Source organism: Rhyacophila brunnea, unplaced genomic scaffold, assembly GCF_057557595.1.
Source record: "Rhyacophila brunnea isolate RB1 unplaced genomic scaffold, BYU_Rbru_1.0 scaffold_7, whole genome shotgun sequence".
Lineage (NCBI taxonomy): Eukaryota > Metazoa > Arthropoda > Insecta > Trichoptera > Rhyacophilidae > Rhyacophila > Rhyacophila brunnea.
Genome location: NW_028233339.1, coordinates 20,068,035 through 20,087,402, shown reverse-complemented (window position 1 = coordinate 20,087,402; position 19,368 = coordinate 20,068,035). Strand labels below are relative to the sequence as shown.

Sequence of the window (19,368 nt, the reverse complement as noted above, 5' to 3'; positions counted from 1 at the left end):
TTATAATTTATAACCAAATATTTTCATGCAAAATAGCTTGTAAGTCCGGACATGTAATATATTTAAGTACACTGTGCTTCTATGCTAAATTATTGTATTTGACATACAACTTTCTTTCATGAAAAATATAGGTGAAATGGATATATTATGTATTTGAATGATGCAATATCTTCTCAAATATCCTATTTGGATGTACAATATTTTTACAGCATAAAGATACGATGCAGACGAACGTTTTGTGTATGTTAACTCAATTTCGACAATAACTGGACATACGATATCTTTGCACGGAACCATTTATTAAATATTTAATATAATAAAACCAATGATAATTATTATTCATAAAATCTTATTTTTAAAATGTGAAAATACCAATACACATTAATAAAACTAATATATGATTTAAGATGAGTTTAAAAACATACTTAATTTTTCATTCGTCGTGAAAATTATTTTTCTGATTTTTTGTGTGCATTGCACTCATTGTCAAACTATTCACTAACCGTGCATCGAGCCTACTTTACGACTGTTAAGGAAAACTATACCTCAGTTTAAAACGCGGGGATTCACATCTTGTATATCTCTTATTCTTGTAGCATTTCGCTAGTAATGCAATTCCAATCAAGTGATACGACGAAATCACGTGGGCTTTCTAATAATTAATTCGAAAAAGACTATCATGCAATCTGATCAAGAAAACATGGACAGGAATGGCTAATGCTTCCCCTCAGGATATCAATGAAATCATATATTTTTTTAATAATTTCATGAATCAATTCCCATGGTTTTAGGATGCGATTAACCAAAATCCATCCCGCGATCACCGCGTTAGGCATGCCTGCAACACGCGAATACATACAAAATTACAATTAATTTTTAAAATAAAATATTATATGAAAAGGAATATTTTTTGTTAGTTTGTTGAAAAAATTGTAAAAACGATTTATTATTATATTTGAAGAAAGTGGATTGATATACTAATTTACATATTATACAATATGTGGAAATATCGTTTAGCAAAGAATACTATTTTTTCCGAGTTCAAGTTTATAATATGATTCCGCTCTAATGGTTTCTACCAAATATAACGCCAGTTCAATTCATAAAATCCTCTCTAGCTATACTATAATATATAATATGTATAGCTCAAACTATTATTTGCAGATGATGATTGTTGTTTATCAAATTCATCACCGCAATCTTGTGGCCTCCAAAAAAATGTAATTTAAATATTATTTATTTACAGTACGACCACAAAAATTAAGTAGAATAATAAATAAATTATTCTACCATATTCGAATGCCAACAGAAAATAATGTTATCATCATATTATATGTAAATAAATTAATAATTTGTATTTTGTGTTTTCTATTCACCCGAGACTTTATTTGATTCAGTAATAATAATATTAGACTTTGGTTGGTCTTTTTGACACAACTGAATTGACAATCACGAGCCTGTTATTATGGTAAAAAGTAGATCACGTTCTTTAATTTGTCGATTTTACGCAACCAAATTTCTTTTTATTTTACTTGAAAGTAAATATCGCAAAAAAATAGGAACCGAATTAAAAATCGCCTAAAACGTTCCGCTTTGCTTCCGGATTAATCAGATATTTTGTTCTCAGTGAAGGTTTTTGAGCAGTGAAAACTTAGTTCAAATAAAAAAACGCACTTGATGAGAAGTGGGATTTTAATGATGCTTTAAATACTTTAAATGAACAGTAATTACATTTTATTTAATTTTATGACACAATTAACTCTATTATACTCACTCCAGTCTTAGCATATATGGCAAGTGTCATCAATGTAGAATGTAGATCACTGTATTAATTGTAGTAAATATTATGTTTGATGAAAAAATAATAGCCTGCATTCATAAAACATAATCAAACTAACGTGAATTATTATATATTGGTGCTTTTAAAAAAATATTGTAAAATTATCCTGAATACATTAAATGTTTTAAACAATTTTTATATTAAACACCTAATTTTTAGTCTTAAGGAATTGAGCGTAAATCATCGTGCTATATAATATGCCATATAATGGATGGTAACACGAATGTCACACTATTTATACCTAAGTTTATACTCATGTGATTCCTTTTATGTTTCATCCCCTAAACTGAACTGAACTGTGTGAATGAATAAAAGTTAATCCACGTAAAACATATTCTATTAATATATTTTTGACATGATTTTGTTATTCGCCGTTTCTCGTCATTCTATGTAATTTTAGAGATTCAAACTCTCTTAATGAAGAATGCTAATTTCAAACGCAACAAAAATTTACTTAAAACCCGAGACATATTATAAAGGCTATCCCAAAGTGCGGGGTTTTGGCTACTGGTTTGAGTTATTTGGTTTGCTGAATCATTTACCCTGTAAGGTGCTTATTGAAACGTCTAAATCTTGAGAATGGTGACGGATTGATGTCCCTGGGGTTTCAGAAACATTATCTCTCACTGCGCATATGTTTTCGAGTGAAATCCCGCTACGGTGACTTATTGTCCAGAATCGAACCAGTTTCCTTCTTTTTTTTTTATTTATCTTCGAATTTATAGCTTATTTAGATTATTACTTTGACCAAACATTCCACGAACTGTTTCAACAAAAGTTTCCCCATTTTTATGAGGAGTATTAACAATAATAATGCATTGTTCTTTCGTCATGTAGGGTTCTATATTTACTAATCGCAAAATTGAAAGGTGGCAAATTTATGAAATTTTTAGAGCTGCCAACTTTATAAAAAAATGGCGCGAAATTTTAATCCGGCGCTTAGGGAAATTTTGTTTTCATAATCTAGATTCGTGGTGAGTTGTCTGAAATCAGATAATATATATTGTGATAGAAATTATAGAATCATGATGAAATTATATTTTTTTAGAAATAATGTCACACAAGATGTGCTTATGAATTATGGGTATGGGATATTTAATCATAATACTTTGTTATTCGTATGAATTTATATTTGCGCGCATTGCACGGCATTTTGTAGTGTCCACCACCATTAAGGGACAACTTCGTATAATTGTTTATTATAATACTATCATAAATAATTTTAATGTGTTCTTCTGCTAACAACGGTTTTATGTTTATAACTTTTTTCAAGATTTAAAGGGCGAGTTGAACCGAGTTTCTCTTTTTATGATATTATGAACTTCTTTCAGAATTCTTAATAAACTTAATTGATTTCTCTAGCGAGTATCGCTTTTTATATAAGCAATATTTATTTATTCAGTTTTATTTTTTAGGGCTGGCACAAACTGATGGAGTGACCTTCACGTTCCCACCTTCGCCGCTTTTGACGCAAGGCGAGAGCGTTCCCGAAAGTGCAATTTGTACGAGAGCCACTTGCAAAGCGGATTCGCGATGCGAATGCGTCCACGTCAAAAAGGTCCCCAGAGGGAACACTGTGGAGATGATTCTCGTCGATCAAGGTAAAACCAATAGGTTATTTCCAGACCTGTCCCTGAAAACATTGTTTATATTTCATACATAAGACGAAAAAACCTAAGTTCAAGTTCTTGGAAAACGACTATTGTTTAGTGCGTGACTCCTCTCGTTACTGAGCTATCTATCCAAGTTGAGCATGGTCAATAAATAATGCTACATTATTAAATATGGCGTATTTTTTATTGAGTACTAATTATTATTACTATTAGGTATTAACTGTGGTGGTTGTATTAAACTATTTGAGTCATCGAGTCACAAAATCTGCTCTGGTGACCTTTTCTAGTTAACATAAAAAGTCATAAAAAACGGTTTTCACTACATACCCATTACATACATATATACAATGTTATTTTTTATTAATATTTTCTGACAAAATGGTGATGGCAAATACCCAAATTCAAGAGGAATTTATAACAACATAAGGATTTAAAAAGAGAGATTTGCAAAATGTCTACAGTGAGTTTTGAAAAATATCCAGAGCGTTTTTTTGCGACTCAACTATTCGTTTCTGCAAAATCCAAAACATTGAGATTCCCCTTATTTATTTCTGAAATCTAGGAGTATATTTTTCAGTTACGCACATCTACGTATATCGAAAAATTATGCAGAGCGATTAGTTATTTCGGAAATGGATGGGAAATCTCACTGACTTTTTCCTCATAATTCAAAATGATAGATATTATTAATTATCTTCATACTTCGTTTATATATAAATATATTACTTATATTACTATAATGACTAAATTGTATACTCACGAGTGGAACATGGAATACAATTCATTGTTAGAAATAAAATGATTGTAACTTTTAATATAAATCAGCTCCATTGTGATATTATGAAAACTGCTCATAACTCGTTTATTCGAAACCAACCTCACACAGATTTAATTCAGTTCAGTTCTGTGTATACATGTATTTTAACTACATATTATAATATAAAGTATTTTTCCATATATTATGTTATAATAATATATGAATATTCAAATTATAAAAACGAGAATACGCCGAAAGAGTAACTATATATAATAGAGTAAATATTATTATTTATTCATTTGACTTGCAAGGTAAATAATTCTAAACTAAACTTTCTTTCACTTGCCGTCAAATAAATACTAATATAATTTTTGAAATCGAATTACGAAATCATTATTGAGCGTTTGTTTTTGGGAAAAAAATAGTTATTTAAGAAAAGGCATCAGCGTAATTATCAATAAAGATAAATAAAATTGTCACAATTTAATTGTAAAAACCATTATAAGCACGTATTGATAATCATTACAATTTTGTTTTAATCAATTTTACGGGAGAAATTTTTTCTCATTTCTTGCGGTATAAATTTTCACTTCCGATATTTTTGCAGTCACATTTTTATGTGATGCGTTTTTAATTTATTTATTGTCATTGCAAAATATTTTCTTAAATAACATCATTATTTTTATTCGATTTATCAAAAGTTACAAACTAGTCAATTGACATAAAAACATATTATGAGTCGCCTAGTCACACTCACATTTTGTCATTTTTTAGTTAAAATTCTATAAAATGATTCAAAGGCTTTAATCTATATATAAAGAAAAATAGTTGGGTATTAAAAGTAGTTTTAAACCATGTGAAAATCGTTGATAAAGTTGACTGTTAGTGTCATAACAATGAATAATGTGAGTTCTGTCACCAAGGCCTTTCTACCCAATCAAGGAGCTCTATTTTTCATAGTGTGCAGTATGTCTGCAACCCTCGAAGTATTGTATATATTAAAAAAAAATCTAAATCGACTCACTTACCTACTCATTAATTAATATTCAAGGGAATTCAATACCTTTCTTCGCTCTGGTGGTTTTTTGCGATTATCTCAAAATTCGATTTTTGAAATATGTGAGTTATGACTATAGGCAACTCAAATATATTTATGTTTTGCTTTCTAGATATACGGATTATGTCGTAAGTTGAAGTATTGACAATAGTGATTCATATAAATTTATTAATTCCGTTTGATATATATATATATATATATATATAAGAAGATATATATATTATATATTAGCCCACGGTGGCCGCGCGGCATAAGCGTTGGACTACAAAGCCGTGGGTCCCAGGTTCGAATCCTGGGTCTGGCAAGTACAAAAATTGTTTTTCAATTTGTGTGTGTCAGGGTATGGACCTAATAGGTTGAGCAAGTGGCTGACATCCATTTCTCGTAAAACAAACAAAAATCTGTCAATACAAACCTCCACTCTGTGGAGGCTCATATGATCTATCAGGATCGGACATGGTCGAAAAATATATAAGACGTGTAACTTCTTCATCACGTTAAAATTATAAAATTCGACAGTATTTAATATTTTAATTCTTACATACAATACTTTTACAAAGTTATAAAATATTGAAAAATTTACAGCATCAATCGAAAAGAATTTTATTTTATGTCATTTTGATATCCCGTCATACATTTTTCACTAACTACATTACCAAAAATAGTTTTAACTTCTCCATAGAATATCTCTTACCGACGCACTTTAAGGATACTAATGATGACATTCTAAGTCAGTGTGCTTCAAAAGTATTTGATCAAATAATTTTAAAGCAGGAAAAAGTGGCCGTTTCTTCAATATACGTAATTATCAAAAAGAAAACGAACTATTTATTTTGTAAACAGCGTACATACAATATAATGTGAAAAACGAGACTGCACTAGTTTAATGATATTTATTAATAATCCTGGTTTGATAATGATTCCGATATTTGGTTTAAATACCCGATTTTGCAGAAAATGATAACGATGCTACGTTTACCTACTAAATTTGGATACTCTGTGTATTGTCCCGTGCACCAGAGATTTTTGTTGATTTCATAATAATTTTGAATATTCCTAGACAATTTTTTCTTTTTTTCAAAGTCACTTTTGTGTGGCTAGAAGTATCATTTTTGTATCGTTCACCCGATGATTTTAACTGAAACTCGCGGGTTCTTTACTGTCATTTATTTTAAAAACCATTAGTCCCTTTAAGCTAGGGAGAGTTTAGGAAACAAATATTTAAGTAGAATGCATTAACTATTGTTGATGTCAAATACTTTAAAAGAAATATAAGAAATTTTTCTGGCATTATAAAACTTGTTTTTTGGCACAATTACTTGGGAGATTACTGTTCTAAGTAATAACTACATAAATAAATGATTTTTGCTACAGAGTATGTAATGTATAATGTATTACCTTCCTCGGTATGACTTATTGATAATAACAATGTTATTTACAGTAAATACCACTCCACTATACCGATTAGGCTTTTTCAGATTTAGAGTTACTCTTAATACATAAAAAAAATGAATGATTTCAATAAGTAATCCATTATTTATATTTCGTTAGGTGGCGATTCGGACCATACCTTCCATCTACACGGCTACAGCTTCTATGTGGTGGCAACCAATCAGTTCACAGAGTCTTTAGACTCAGAAGCAATAAAGAAGATGAATCTAGAAGACGAACTATTCGCAAGCAGAAATCTTATCAACCCAGTTGAGAAAGACACGATCACAATACCTAAATTTGGGGCTGTCGCTTTGAGATTCAAAGCAGATAACCCTGGATATTGGATACTGCGAGATGAAAATTCTAACCAGTGGACGCGAGGACTTGACGTAGTCTTGCAAGTTGGTGAGAAACTGGATTTCGTCAAAGCACCGGCGGAGTTTCCAAAGTGTGGAAGTTTTGTGGGGCCGCATTATTTTTTAATATAGGTGTTCATGATGAACTTTAAGTTTCTATATGAGCTTTAATGTTAAAATGGGAAAAGCTCTATGTGGACTTTATTCATTATGAACTAAAGAGATTGTGAGTGAAAAAAAAATGTGTACATATTAAAAAGTAATAATCACTGTTATCTTAGTATTATGACAATTTCAGAAAAAGTGATTTCTGTGATGAATTTCGCGTTGTTATATAGTTTTAGAAATACCAATTTAACAGTAAGTACATTCTTTTAATATTTACTGATGTACAGATTGATTTATTATTGTTATAAAAACAAAAATTATCTATTTCCCCATATCAATAACTAAAGAACCTGTTATATTTGTTGAAAATTTGATGCAAATAATGATACTTTTATAGTAGGTTGAAAATTGCTCAATGAAACGATAAGATGAAATTAAATTAACAAAATAGAATGATTTCATATGGTCAATAAATATTTTTTTTAAAATGAAATTATCAGTTTTTATAGATATATGTAAGTAACAATACTTGCATTGTTGAAATAGTTAATCACTTGTGAAAAACTAAATAAACAAATAATATTTTATTTTGCTACAGTATATTTATTTGGAAGTACATTTCCTATGAAAAACATCTGGTGATTCAAACCATGTTCCAACGTGTTTATTGTTTTTTGCTATGCTGTGTCATGTCTTCAAAATAATTAATTATTTTATTTAAATTAAAGGGATAAGAATGTAATTAGTAAGATTAATAACAAGAACAGATATCTAAAGATACTAGTTTCTGCAACAGACCGTGTAGTACGCAGCGTGAAAGTTTTGATTTTTTAGTTAAAAAAAACCAACAATCATGATTAACTACGTACTTAAGACACGCCTTCTTTAACTAGATATTATAGTGTTAAGAATGACATACGTAAATTATTTCGCGCGCTGGCGACCTTACAATTTTCGAGATATTTAGAGCATTAAAAAAATTAAGCCATTAATAAACTTGCACATTGATTAATTATATGTTATACAAAAGTATATTATGTATTTATGTGAAAAATGAAAATAGAGGTTCATATTTTTATATTTGAAAAAAGAAAAAGAGTTGAATAATATGCCAAATTAACCATAATACATAATATAAAAAAGATATAAGTACATGGTTTATTGAGTAAAAATTTCATAAAGATACATATAAATTTGTCATATGTGTAAACATTCAATTTTCTTTCAGCTATTTTGAATAGTAGTGATTCTAAATATATCTTTCTTTTCCTTTCGTACACAGTTTCATATATGTATATATTGAAAAATGATACAACAAAAAAAGCTTTGCTTTATATAGTATATAGGTATCTTGTTGATTAAAAAATAATGAGAAATAATTTTAAATCCATAATAATAATATAATAAAGATAGCAACAAAAAATGATTATTTATTATTTCACCATCGAAAAGTTTAATAAAAATTTTAATATTAAAATTCAATAGCAATAGTCGACGACTTCACTTTTATTCAATGCCTTGTTAATGGACTTTATAATAATAATTAGCAAGTTGCTTTATATAAGAATCGCCGAGATTAACATGTAGGTAATCAAACTTTTCTTTCTAAAACGTAAATCATTGGATATCTACTGAGTACTGAAAACTGTTTTATGGCAAAACTTTGAAAAGCATTTTCTACTAAAGATATGTTCAGCCATAAAGTTTAAATTATGCAGATAACTAATAGTATTATTATACAGAATGAATCGATATTAACATTACAATAGGGTAACGTACATATTAAATCAAATATATATAATGGGTATTGTAAATCTTTGACATATATAAGTATATAACTAATATTTTACTAGTAATATTATATAACATCGCATTTCAGAGATGATCTGAAAATAAAAGTGTTGATATCCATTGAACATTATAACTTCATTGTACATTCAATTATCATATTCTTATTTATATTAATACTGCCTGATTTTTAAAGGTCAGTTTTGTTAGACTGCAATATTACTGCAGTTTTTCTAATACATGGAAGACATGCCTAGCAAATAACATGCCAGCATATTTCAGGTATCACGATTTATGGGACCCTAGTTTCGTCAATATTTTAAAACTCAATCGTAAGTAATGTTTAAATGGTTATAGAGAGCTAAAAATATATATTTTTAAAGTAATTAAAGTAATTTAGACTGTCATCGATAGTTAAAAAGAATCATAGAAATTACGTTGAAGTTATTTTATAAAAAAAAAATATTCCTGATTGAATTGAAGAAAAACTTTTCACAGTTGTCACTCAATATTGCTTTGTATTGTATTAAATGATCGTAATAAAAACAAATAAGTATACTTAAATTTAAAAATAAAAAATATCGGTTTGTACATCGTAAAACAACTTCTTGTTTTTAAAAATAATTGCAGATTTATGTGAAATCATTAATTTGATAAATCTTCAATAGAAAATAAAAATAAAATTTGTAGTAGGTATCTATTTAAAAGCGTAGTTAATAGGCTTGTCTAAGGTTACGTTTTTCGCCTGAACGTGACTTTCTCAATTTAATCAAAAAAAAAAAAATATCACACAAATGCATAACAAGAAGTTGCGAAAAAATACAACACCATGACCGCCGGTAAGCCGGAGTAATTTATTGCTGATAGTGTTGCCGAATAAACCAGAGTATACAAAATACAATACATAAATAATTATACAGCCGATTATCGTAGGCGAGTTTAGTGAAAGTTTCAGATACTTACTAGACTGTTCCTCTCTTTTGGGTTATGTAAGATTTTTTCCACGGTAACAATATGCACAATGCATTAGTTGTATAGCCTGTCAAATTATATATTTTGAATTCTTAATATGTTGCAGTTTGTCATCTTATCTTTCAATACTATTCTGGTTTTATTAAAAACGAAAGTAATGCATGCACACACGCACACACGCACACATACACACGGGTATTAGTTTTTGAAAACCGTAAAGCTATCCTTAATGATTGTTGAAAAGAATGGGGGGTGTGAAAACAAGATCTATCACTTTATTTCTCGTTTTTTTTGTATATTCTATCCGTTCTTAACCCTTTACTGCATGATTTCTTTTTTTTGAAATTTTTTATTTTTTCTTGGTGTCAAAATGCCGTGTGAATGAAGAAAAAATAATAAAAAAAATATTTTTCGAAAATTTCATTAAATTTTGTATGTTACTGCGTGGTGTTGCAGATTTACGACATTTGAAAATCTTACATTTTAGTATGACAAAATACAAAACCAAATGAAAACAATTATAAAAAACTAATGTACACACCTTATTTGATGTGTAGATATTTTTATTCAACCAATTTCAATCTTCTGTCTATTTTTTTTTATTTATTTACAAATGCGGATTTTCGCATACATACGAATTCGTCAACTGTCAAAGCAGAAATGCAGAGACTATAATGCAGAAATGTTTTATTTCTTGAAATGTCCAAACAAAATCGGTAAAGTAGGATGTTTATGGTAAAACAGTTTTCTAGGCATCGAAAAAGGATATTATTTGATAATTTACACAGATGGCATTGGCTATATTGAAATAGTTCCAAATGTCGCAAATTTGCGACACTATGCAGTATTGTATGTAATATTGTGTGTATGTTTTGGCCTGACATATCGTAAAGCTACATTGTATCTGTCATAAACAAATGATATATTAATTGAAAAATAATTGTGGTTTTACACTCTGCTTCAATTTCTGTATACATATTACATCTATATACGTCTGACCACGATTATAAGTATTAGGTAGGTACTTACTTATTAGACTACTAAAATAATACACGCTTGTATTACGTTACAACAAAAAAACTTACAGGTAGTGACTGAATTGCACGTTTGTTTATTATATTTGTACAATGAAATTACTATAATAATAATTATATTTAATGCATTTATTATACGAAGATAATATTATTATCAAAGTCAAATTTGTTCTAATTAAAAATGAGTATTTACGTAAAAAAACAGCAAAGCTTATTAAGGCTATACTTCAGCTGGGACACGGTCTAAAACTATCGTGACTACGCGTTGCGAAGATTGTGCAAATGACGCGTGCAGAACAAAACATAATTTGTCATAAAAAGTCAACATGCGTCCATTTAATGCTATATTTATTGTTCTATTACTAATAATAATAATATATTCATTGACATGTTTTCTTTTTCAAGTAAATGCGTAACGTTTTTTAGTCATCTTTACACGATTTAAGAATTAATTCCCCCGTCGCCATCACAAAACAGATTAACGTGTTCACAGCTCGACATTCGCTCTCCGATTGCCAGCCAGTCCGAAATTTCGTCGCACCTATAGTTGAAAATTATTTCACTGAAGTACCGTCTTAATAACAGCTATCCGAGTTGGATTTCATTTCGCAATACTTCAAATACGCATAAAACCGTTTTGAGTTTTACTAATTTATCTTATCAATTTAAAAAGTAAAAGTAAATATTTTTATTAAGTGTAATTTATTTTTATTTAACCAAAGAAACATGGTACATAGTAACTACTCAAAAGCAGTTTTGTGAAGTCGGCTGGACAATGAAACTTGTTCTGTGAATCGAGTACTTAGTGCAAGAACGTAGTAGTCACGCGGGGACGGCGCGGCGGCGTCTTGCGAAACTCAAACGTATAACCGTGTGTAAAATGTACGTAGACAGTGTCTTTTTTGGGGCATAAAACACACGGTTATACGTTTGAGTTTCGCAAGACGCCGCTGCGCCGCGCCCGCCAAATGACTACGGCCGAGCACTAAGTATCAAGTTTTAAAATATATTTCCAACGCCTTGTTGGCGCATAAAAATATGTATGCACGAAACGTACCGAAACCTGTTTTAAAACAGATCTATTTTTTCAAGTGTCTTTAAATCGTGACTCAGTCAAATTTAGCTGAATTTACTTTCAATTGAAAGTAGCATTGAAATTGTTTTCTAAAACTTGATGTATTTGATATGGAAATGCAAATCATGTGATTATTTTTCTAACTATCGATCAAGTATTATTTCGATAAAACCTCACGTAGAATCAAATGCTTCTTAAATGACTTCGCTTTCAATTATTTTTGTTTTGAAAACAGAACATCTATTTATCATTGTTGAAAAAATCTATTCAATATAATTCATATTTATTTCTTGTCCCAACACTCGTGGATCTGATATTGAGTTTTAAAAACCCATTTTTATAAATGATATTATTATAACATCACCGATAATATTTTCTTTCTTTTCTCTTTACTTATGATATAAAACTTTCTTTATTAATACTGTTTTCAATGTATTATTTTATTGTCAAAAGTGATTAATTGCTTTATATAATACGGTGAATCGCTAGTTGAGGTTATTCAACGTCAGTGTGAATAATCGCATGTATATAATACCTACCTGTAATGAATAATTATCAATATTTTAAAGATTTCAAAAACATTGTTGATTAATAATAGAAAATTACATCTATTACATTTTGCATGAATGCTATCATTCTAATACATAAATATCAACAAAGGCAATTTTATTATAATGGTGATAACGCATTTACAAAATAATTCATACAATTCATACGACGGCACGTTCTAATAGGGAAATAGGATCTAATATAACAATGTAAAGATTTGCAAAGAATACGATGGGGGGGGGGGGAGACTTGTAGAATATGTGGCGTCACAAAACCAATTAGAGTATTCACAGGTGACAATATAAATAATGATCGTAACAGATTTTTGGATTTTCACCGCGTGTTCTTCCTCCTTCTTTTCTCAACGTTTCGGGCTCGTTGCAGGGAACATTCTTAAGGCCATGCATTAGTTGAGGCACGGTCTAAAAAGATCGTTGCTAGGCGATGTGCGGATTGCGGGTCGCGGGTGAAAATGACGCCTGTCAAACGAAATATTATTTCTCATATAAATCCAACATACGTCCATTTTATGTTCTGTTTATTATTCTATTAGTATCAATAATAATATATTCATTGACATGTTTGCTTTTTAAAGTAAATGGGTAAAGTTTTTAGTCATCTTTACACGATTTTAGAATTAATTGGCCCGTCGCCATCACGCAGCAAAGTGACGTGCGTCCGACTCCACGTTCTCTCAATGAATGCGAAGCAAGTACAAATTTTCGTCGCGCGTACAGTTGAACATTATTTGGCGTTTCACTGATGCGTCACCTTAAGAGATAATATGTTGATGAAGTGTACTGTACACATTATCTCTTTAGAATAATTGCCTCCGCAATGCACCCGAAACGCCAAGGAAAAAAGTAAGAAAATCACGCGGTAAAAACGCAAAAATTTATTACGATGACAAACAAACATGAAAGTCTCAAAAAATATTATATAATGATTGAAAAATGAGAGGTAAATTAATATTCTATGATGAAATTCGACAACATGAGAAGACGGGAGAGGGGAGGGGAGGTAAAATAGCCAATAACATGTGGCTTAAAGTTAAAGTGCCTTAAATGTGGCTCTATGTACTGTTAGTTTACATTCAAGATAACATAATATCTCATATCGTCGGCTTAATTCTAACATATCGCTAGTCAGTTTAAGCTAAGTGTTTAGGAGGCAGTTAAAACGAAATATTTCAACTTACGGAATCAAATGCATATACTTTTTTGAAGTATACTTTAAATTATAATGTATCTACAGGACTTACGTGTTATTAAAACTATCAAGCGTAACGAGTTACGTGTTATTATCGAGTCAAACGCAGCTAACTCACTGACATTATAGCTTGCAAACTTATGACATACGTGATGTTCGAGACGCTACCATAGATAATATACGACACTACTGAGATACGTTATGTTAGTTTACAATGTTTACATGATTCATCCCCCTTCCACTTGTATATTTGGATATTAAACGAATGAAATAGATGCGTTATCATACTTGTAAATCGAAATCACCAAAACATGAAATCTGAAGAAAAATGACTTACGATATGTTAGAATTAAGCCGACGATATTCTAATGTATGTTTAACGTACTTTAAAATACATGGTAAATTTACTGCATTCATGATTAATAACTATATGTAACATGTATTGGACGTCATATTAAATATTTTTATTATTTCTATAATTGTCGCATCTAAAATATATCTATGAATACCATATTTTTGACAATAATTATTATCTTTATTAATAATGGTTAATTTGGTACGTAATTAATATTCAACGCATTGAAATGTGCACGTACAAATTTATTTCGAACATTAATACTACTTAATAATAATAAATCAATATTTATATTTTTTTCGGCAGAGGTACGTTCGTTGTGGCAACAAAAGATGGTGCAAAACGAAACCAGTTTTACATACATAGCCGAATCGACGGTTACATAAAAAAGAGAAAAGTAAAAGGTAATGGAACATGTTCTGGAGAAATTCGTAAGTTTCGGCAAAAACATGTTTCAATATTGTGCGCCTAATTATACGGGTTGCCCGGAGGCAAAGCAGCCAACGTCTGTAGACACTGAATAAAATGCATTTAATAATATTACATTACGAAATTATTGGATTATAAATCTTTTTGGTTTCTTTAAAAACAAAAAATAAAATGAAATGAAAAGAATAAACTCAATCCACCGACCTCACCTAACCAAATGAAAATATTACTGCTGAATTAAAATAACGTTTTATTATTAGATTTGATTATTACACCCACGTCGGCGTATAGTGCAGTGAGTCCCGGGTCCTGGCAAATTCAAATTATGTTTTTCAATGCGTGTTTTTCATTTCTCGTAAAAACAAAATCTGTTACACTTTGTGGGGCCCATATGATCTTCTTACGTTCGAATATGATGAAGTAATAGTGGTTATTATATTTTATATTCCTAGTGTTGACTTTTGATTTGATTTAAAAGCCGCGTAAAATACAGAAAGAAAAGGTTGACATATATACACATCGAAGAAATATCAATTATCAATTGTTGGATTTCGTGCGTTTTTCTATCCACGCCTCGTAAATTATAGAGAATTTATCTCACAAGTGCGTTATTTTCGAGAAGTTTCTTTCAGAATATCGAGAAGTCTGCTAAATCAGTACGGATAGTGTAGTAGATAAACTGTGCAAGTTTCATCAATATTGGTAGAGTAATTTTTGAGTTATAACCGAAGAAACAGACATTCAGATTGACATTCCAATTTTATTACTTTAATAGTAATACATAATATTTTGTATAGGTAGATACATCACAAGAATATTTACTGGAATATTTTAATTGAGCTGATTAAGTATTAATAAATTCTTACATTATTTTTTATACCTTATATTACTACCTACTGTAGTGTAGGAATGTTGCCTTGCGTTAGTGATATCACAGAACTGGAATCGATACCATCGCCTGGGTAACATTCACGTTATGTATTTTATTCGATTATGATCTGTGTACCACCATCCTAATAATTTGAATAAATTACTCTTGAACCATCATCATATGTATAACACATATTGTAAAATGTCTGCCACATTGTATGTAAGAGCGGCATGCACAATATAAGATTTCGATTCTAAGGATAAGTCGCCGAAAAGCATGACTTAACTATAGACAATCCTGAGTATAGAGTTAAGGAATCCTAACCATAGACTACTTTTGTTATGAACACGCCCCCTTCTGTATTATTATTTACCACTGACAGCTGCTGTCAAAATAAATTCGCATGTCTATAAAACAGTCCATACACTCAAATTCATTTAACAATGTATCTCAATATGGATATTGATAGTGTTAATTTGTTTGGCATGTACTTGCAGAATATTATTTTAGTAGAATGACACTTGACGCTAGTGTTAGCATGTTAAAAAAATATCTTGCGGTGCCTGTGGAATCACGTATAATGATTTATAACGGAAACATAAGAGTATTATAATTAAATATTAATATGTATTTATAGTTATTGCATTTATAAAATGCAGTTGTCATATTTTTGTCATCGTTTAACAATTATAAAATAATTTACCTAAACTAAAGGAAAGAGAATTTTTAAACATGGTATTATTTTCAATCGAAATGATCTTAACTAAGGACAATGTTTCTGCATAGTGTTTTCTGCTAAGGAAATTTTAGTTATGACAATTGTTTCTGCATTCGGCACTCTGTCTATAGTTGATGCAATTGAACTTAGGTTATTGATAAAATGTGATCAATTAATTCTTCCCACGAAAAGATACAGCTGTGAAATATAATAAATAATAAGAGTTATTGTACACCTGTCAATCACTATACAGGTATTTTCAACAATATTATGAACGGCGTGCGTGTATGATACGTTCTTACCTGTCATAATCTGGTGATGGCCAAAATTATTGCATTTTTTTGCAATTTTAATTAGGTGAAATTAAAAGTAAACCAGCTTGCTAACAATATCAAATATTTAATGAATAATTTTGTATTCGCGGGAAATTCAACGAAGAAAATTAAACGTTTTACGGTTTGCAAATTCGGCACTTTCTGTTTTTTTTAGATTATTATATTATTCAAATAAAATATTTCACGTTGCGTGAAATTTACTAGTTATATGCTGTTTTAATTTGCTGATTAATTTACATTACTTTGTAAAAAAATAATTTTCGCCTGCAAGTTTTTTTGAAATTTATTATGAGATTTAATTATGCGATGTAATAATAATTCTCAGTGAATTTACAATGAATGAAATCAAAAATTTATGAAAACTTTGCTATTGTATAATATGATTCAATAAAATTAATTATATTTTATTCTGCCGATAATAAATTTAAAAAAGCTTAACCCTCACAATAAATATGGCAACCCTTTATTATTGTGAGTACATATTATTTTTTTAATCGTGTCTAATCTAATTGAGAGTGGCATCTGTGAAAAAAAACAATAACTATTTTGTCAGAATATTTTGCAATATTTAAATAAAATGTCATTCACACAGAAAAATATAAAGAAAAATACACTTTGTTGCTGAAACGCAACAAAATGCAAAAAAGGGTTAACAATTAAAATGTCATTAATATGCTTTTATAGTCTCTTTTAATGCGAATAATAGCCTAATTATTAGTGTTCATGATCTAGATCTAGAACTACATTTAGTACCTATTTAATATACAAGAAAAATATCATGATTTTTAGAATATTTGTATAAGATAGGTAGGTAGCTTAGGTAATAATCTATGTAATTAAAATATTTATGCAGGTACTAAAATTTGTAAAGTTTGATAATATTATCAAGGTGTTAATTAGGTATTTTGATACTTTTACAGTTCTATTATCATTAAAGCGCAGAATGTATGTTTTAAAAATTGTCATAATAGATGTATTCGGGCTGAAATGCAGATTATAAAATTCGAATACGTCTTTAAAAATTAAAGCATGTAAATATAGTAAAATATGCTCACTAAAATGTGATAAAATTTTATTCGATATTATCGCACGACGAAATATCGATAAAAAAGCACATACTTAGCATTTTAACTTTGGCACATTTTATGTATTATTTTGAGCTTTCTTTTTACTCGTAGTAACTACATATTATACATACTTATTGTAAAAAAACTACCATTATTTTTTGAGTAATAATTATATCGACATTGAATTTAACAATGTTATAATAATGAAAGTATTTTTTTATTACAATCAATGCAAGATTGCAGTTTAAATGGCAATCCTATGGATTCAGCTAAGAAATACCGCACTTGGGATAAAAAAAAACAAGTATCTATAGCCTTCACTTTTTACATATGTCATAACAAAGATGACTTCTATAAATAATTCAAAAGCTTCATAATATAATCAGCTGAGAATAAAGAGAAATATTCTAATATCAACATAATTTATTGTAGATATTTAAAAAAAATCTTCAATTAATATTTTAATAATTGTTCATTGCATATAAATAGTAATATTATCATAAATATATAATATATATATTATATCATGTCACATTATTTCACTGTAAACAAAGTTCAAGAATACTATATTAGTGTTCTATTTAAAAAAAAAAAATATTATCATTTCAAATATAATATATATAACTATAATGTTGTACTTCTGTATTAATCAATTAACTGTAAGGATTGTTGTAAAAGTAATTTTACTATTGCATGATATTAGTGAGTATTATAGCATTTGAAAGGCTGTTTATAGTTACCAATTTTGTAATGAATATATTTTTACTATTGTTGAAAAAATAAAATGTTTTTGAAATGAATTTTTCGTGTATTCAATTTGTTATAATTATCGTGTTATCTTGTATTTCTGATCTTAAAATACTACAATTTACGTCTTACACTGGTTCACTTAGATACTTTTAAGCAATCTCTTTTCCTAAATAATACCTATCTTACTAATAACGACCGTATGTTTTTTTCGTCTCTTAAAATCATGCAAAGCTGTGTGGGTATAATGAAAAAGAAAGTTATCAGCGCTAAAGATTTTAAACGAAACATGCTTGCAACATTATAATAATAAATAATTATGTTTTGATTGCACGTATCTTTACCGCAGTCTATGCAGACGCTTTATAATATTGCTGACACATGATGGGTAAGTTTAAAATTTCATATCAGCTGTTTCATTTTTTTTTTGTTTAATTTGAATATAAGTTCGTATATAAAATATTATTACATCAATAAAAATGAATTGTTATACTACAAAAGATTAACCATTTATTGCGACGAGTAAAATATTGTCTATGACCTATGAATCGTGTTTATTGTTTTAATGGCAACTTTCTAAAAATAAGAAGTATTTAAATTTATGAAGTCACCGCCAAAAGATTGCATTATAAATAGATACTGGTATTACAAACACAAAGTGAAGTATATAACCGAATACACTGCCGTGCAATTGACTAATTAATTAATTAATCAAATGGCAGCAGGGTGTCAATGATAAATATAAGAACTGGCCCAAAACACAAAAATATATTATTCACGCCACCAAGAGAGATGCATATTGGGGATTTTTTCAGGTAATGTGCGCAGGCATATGGTTGCTACAAAATGCTTCGTGGATTGAGTTTTTTTGCATACATACAGAAGGACTGGCTTAAAGCCCACTTTATATGTATATGTTTTATTAACAATTTTTTTAATCTTTTCCGAGCTGTCAATATTATGTTCTTAACATAACAGACGTAAGAGGTTTCTTCTTATGTCTCATTCAATGCGTTGTGTTTTTTGAGTATTACCTTTTCATTAAAATGTCAAC

General features: G+C 29.1%; 1 protein-coding gene across 1 annotated transcript in view; it reads left to right on the top strand.

The window, feature by feature from the left end:
• The window catches only part of LOC147064590 (multicopper oxidase 3-like), a 38,179-nt gene extending 29,600 nt beyond the window's left edge, over window positions 1-8,579 (top strand). The window contains exons 4-5 of the mRNA XM_085957584.1: window positions 3,256-3,441; window positions 6,819-8,579. Of these exons, the coding sequence (XP_085813710.1) occupies window positions 3,256-3,441; window positions 6,819-7,189 (557 nt within the window). The 3' untranslated portion in view covers window positions 7,190-8,579. The remainder of the gene's footprint in view (window positions 1-3,255; window positions 3,442-6,818) is intronic.
• Window positions 8,580-19,368: the final 10,789 nt, after the last annotated feature.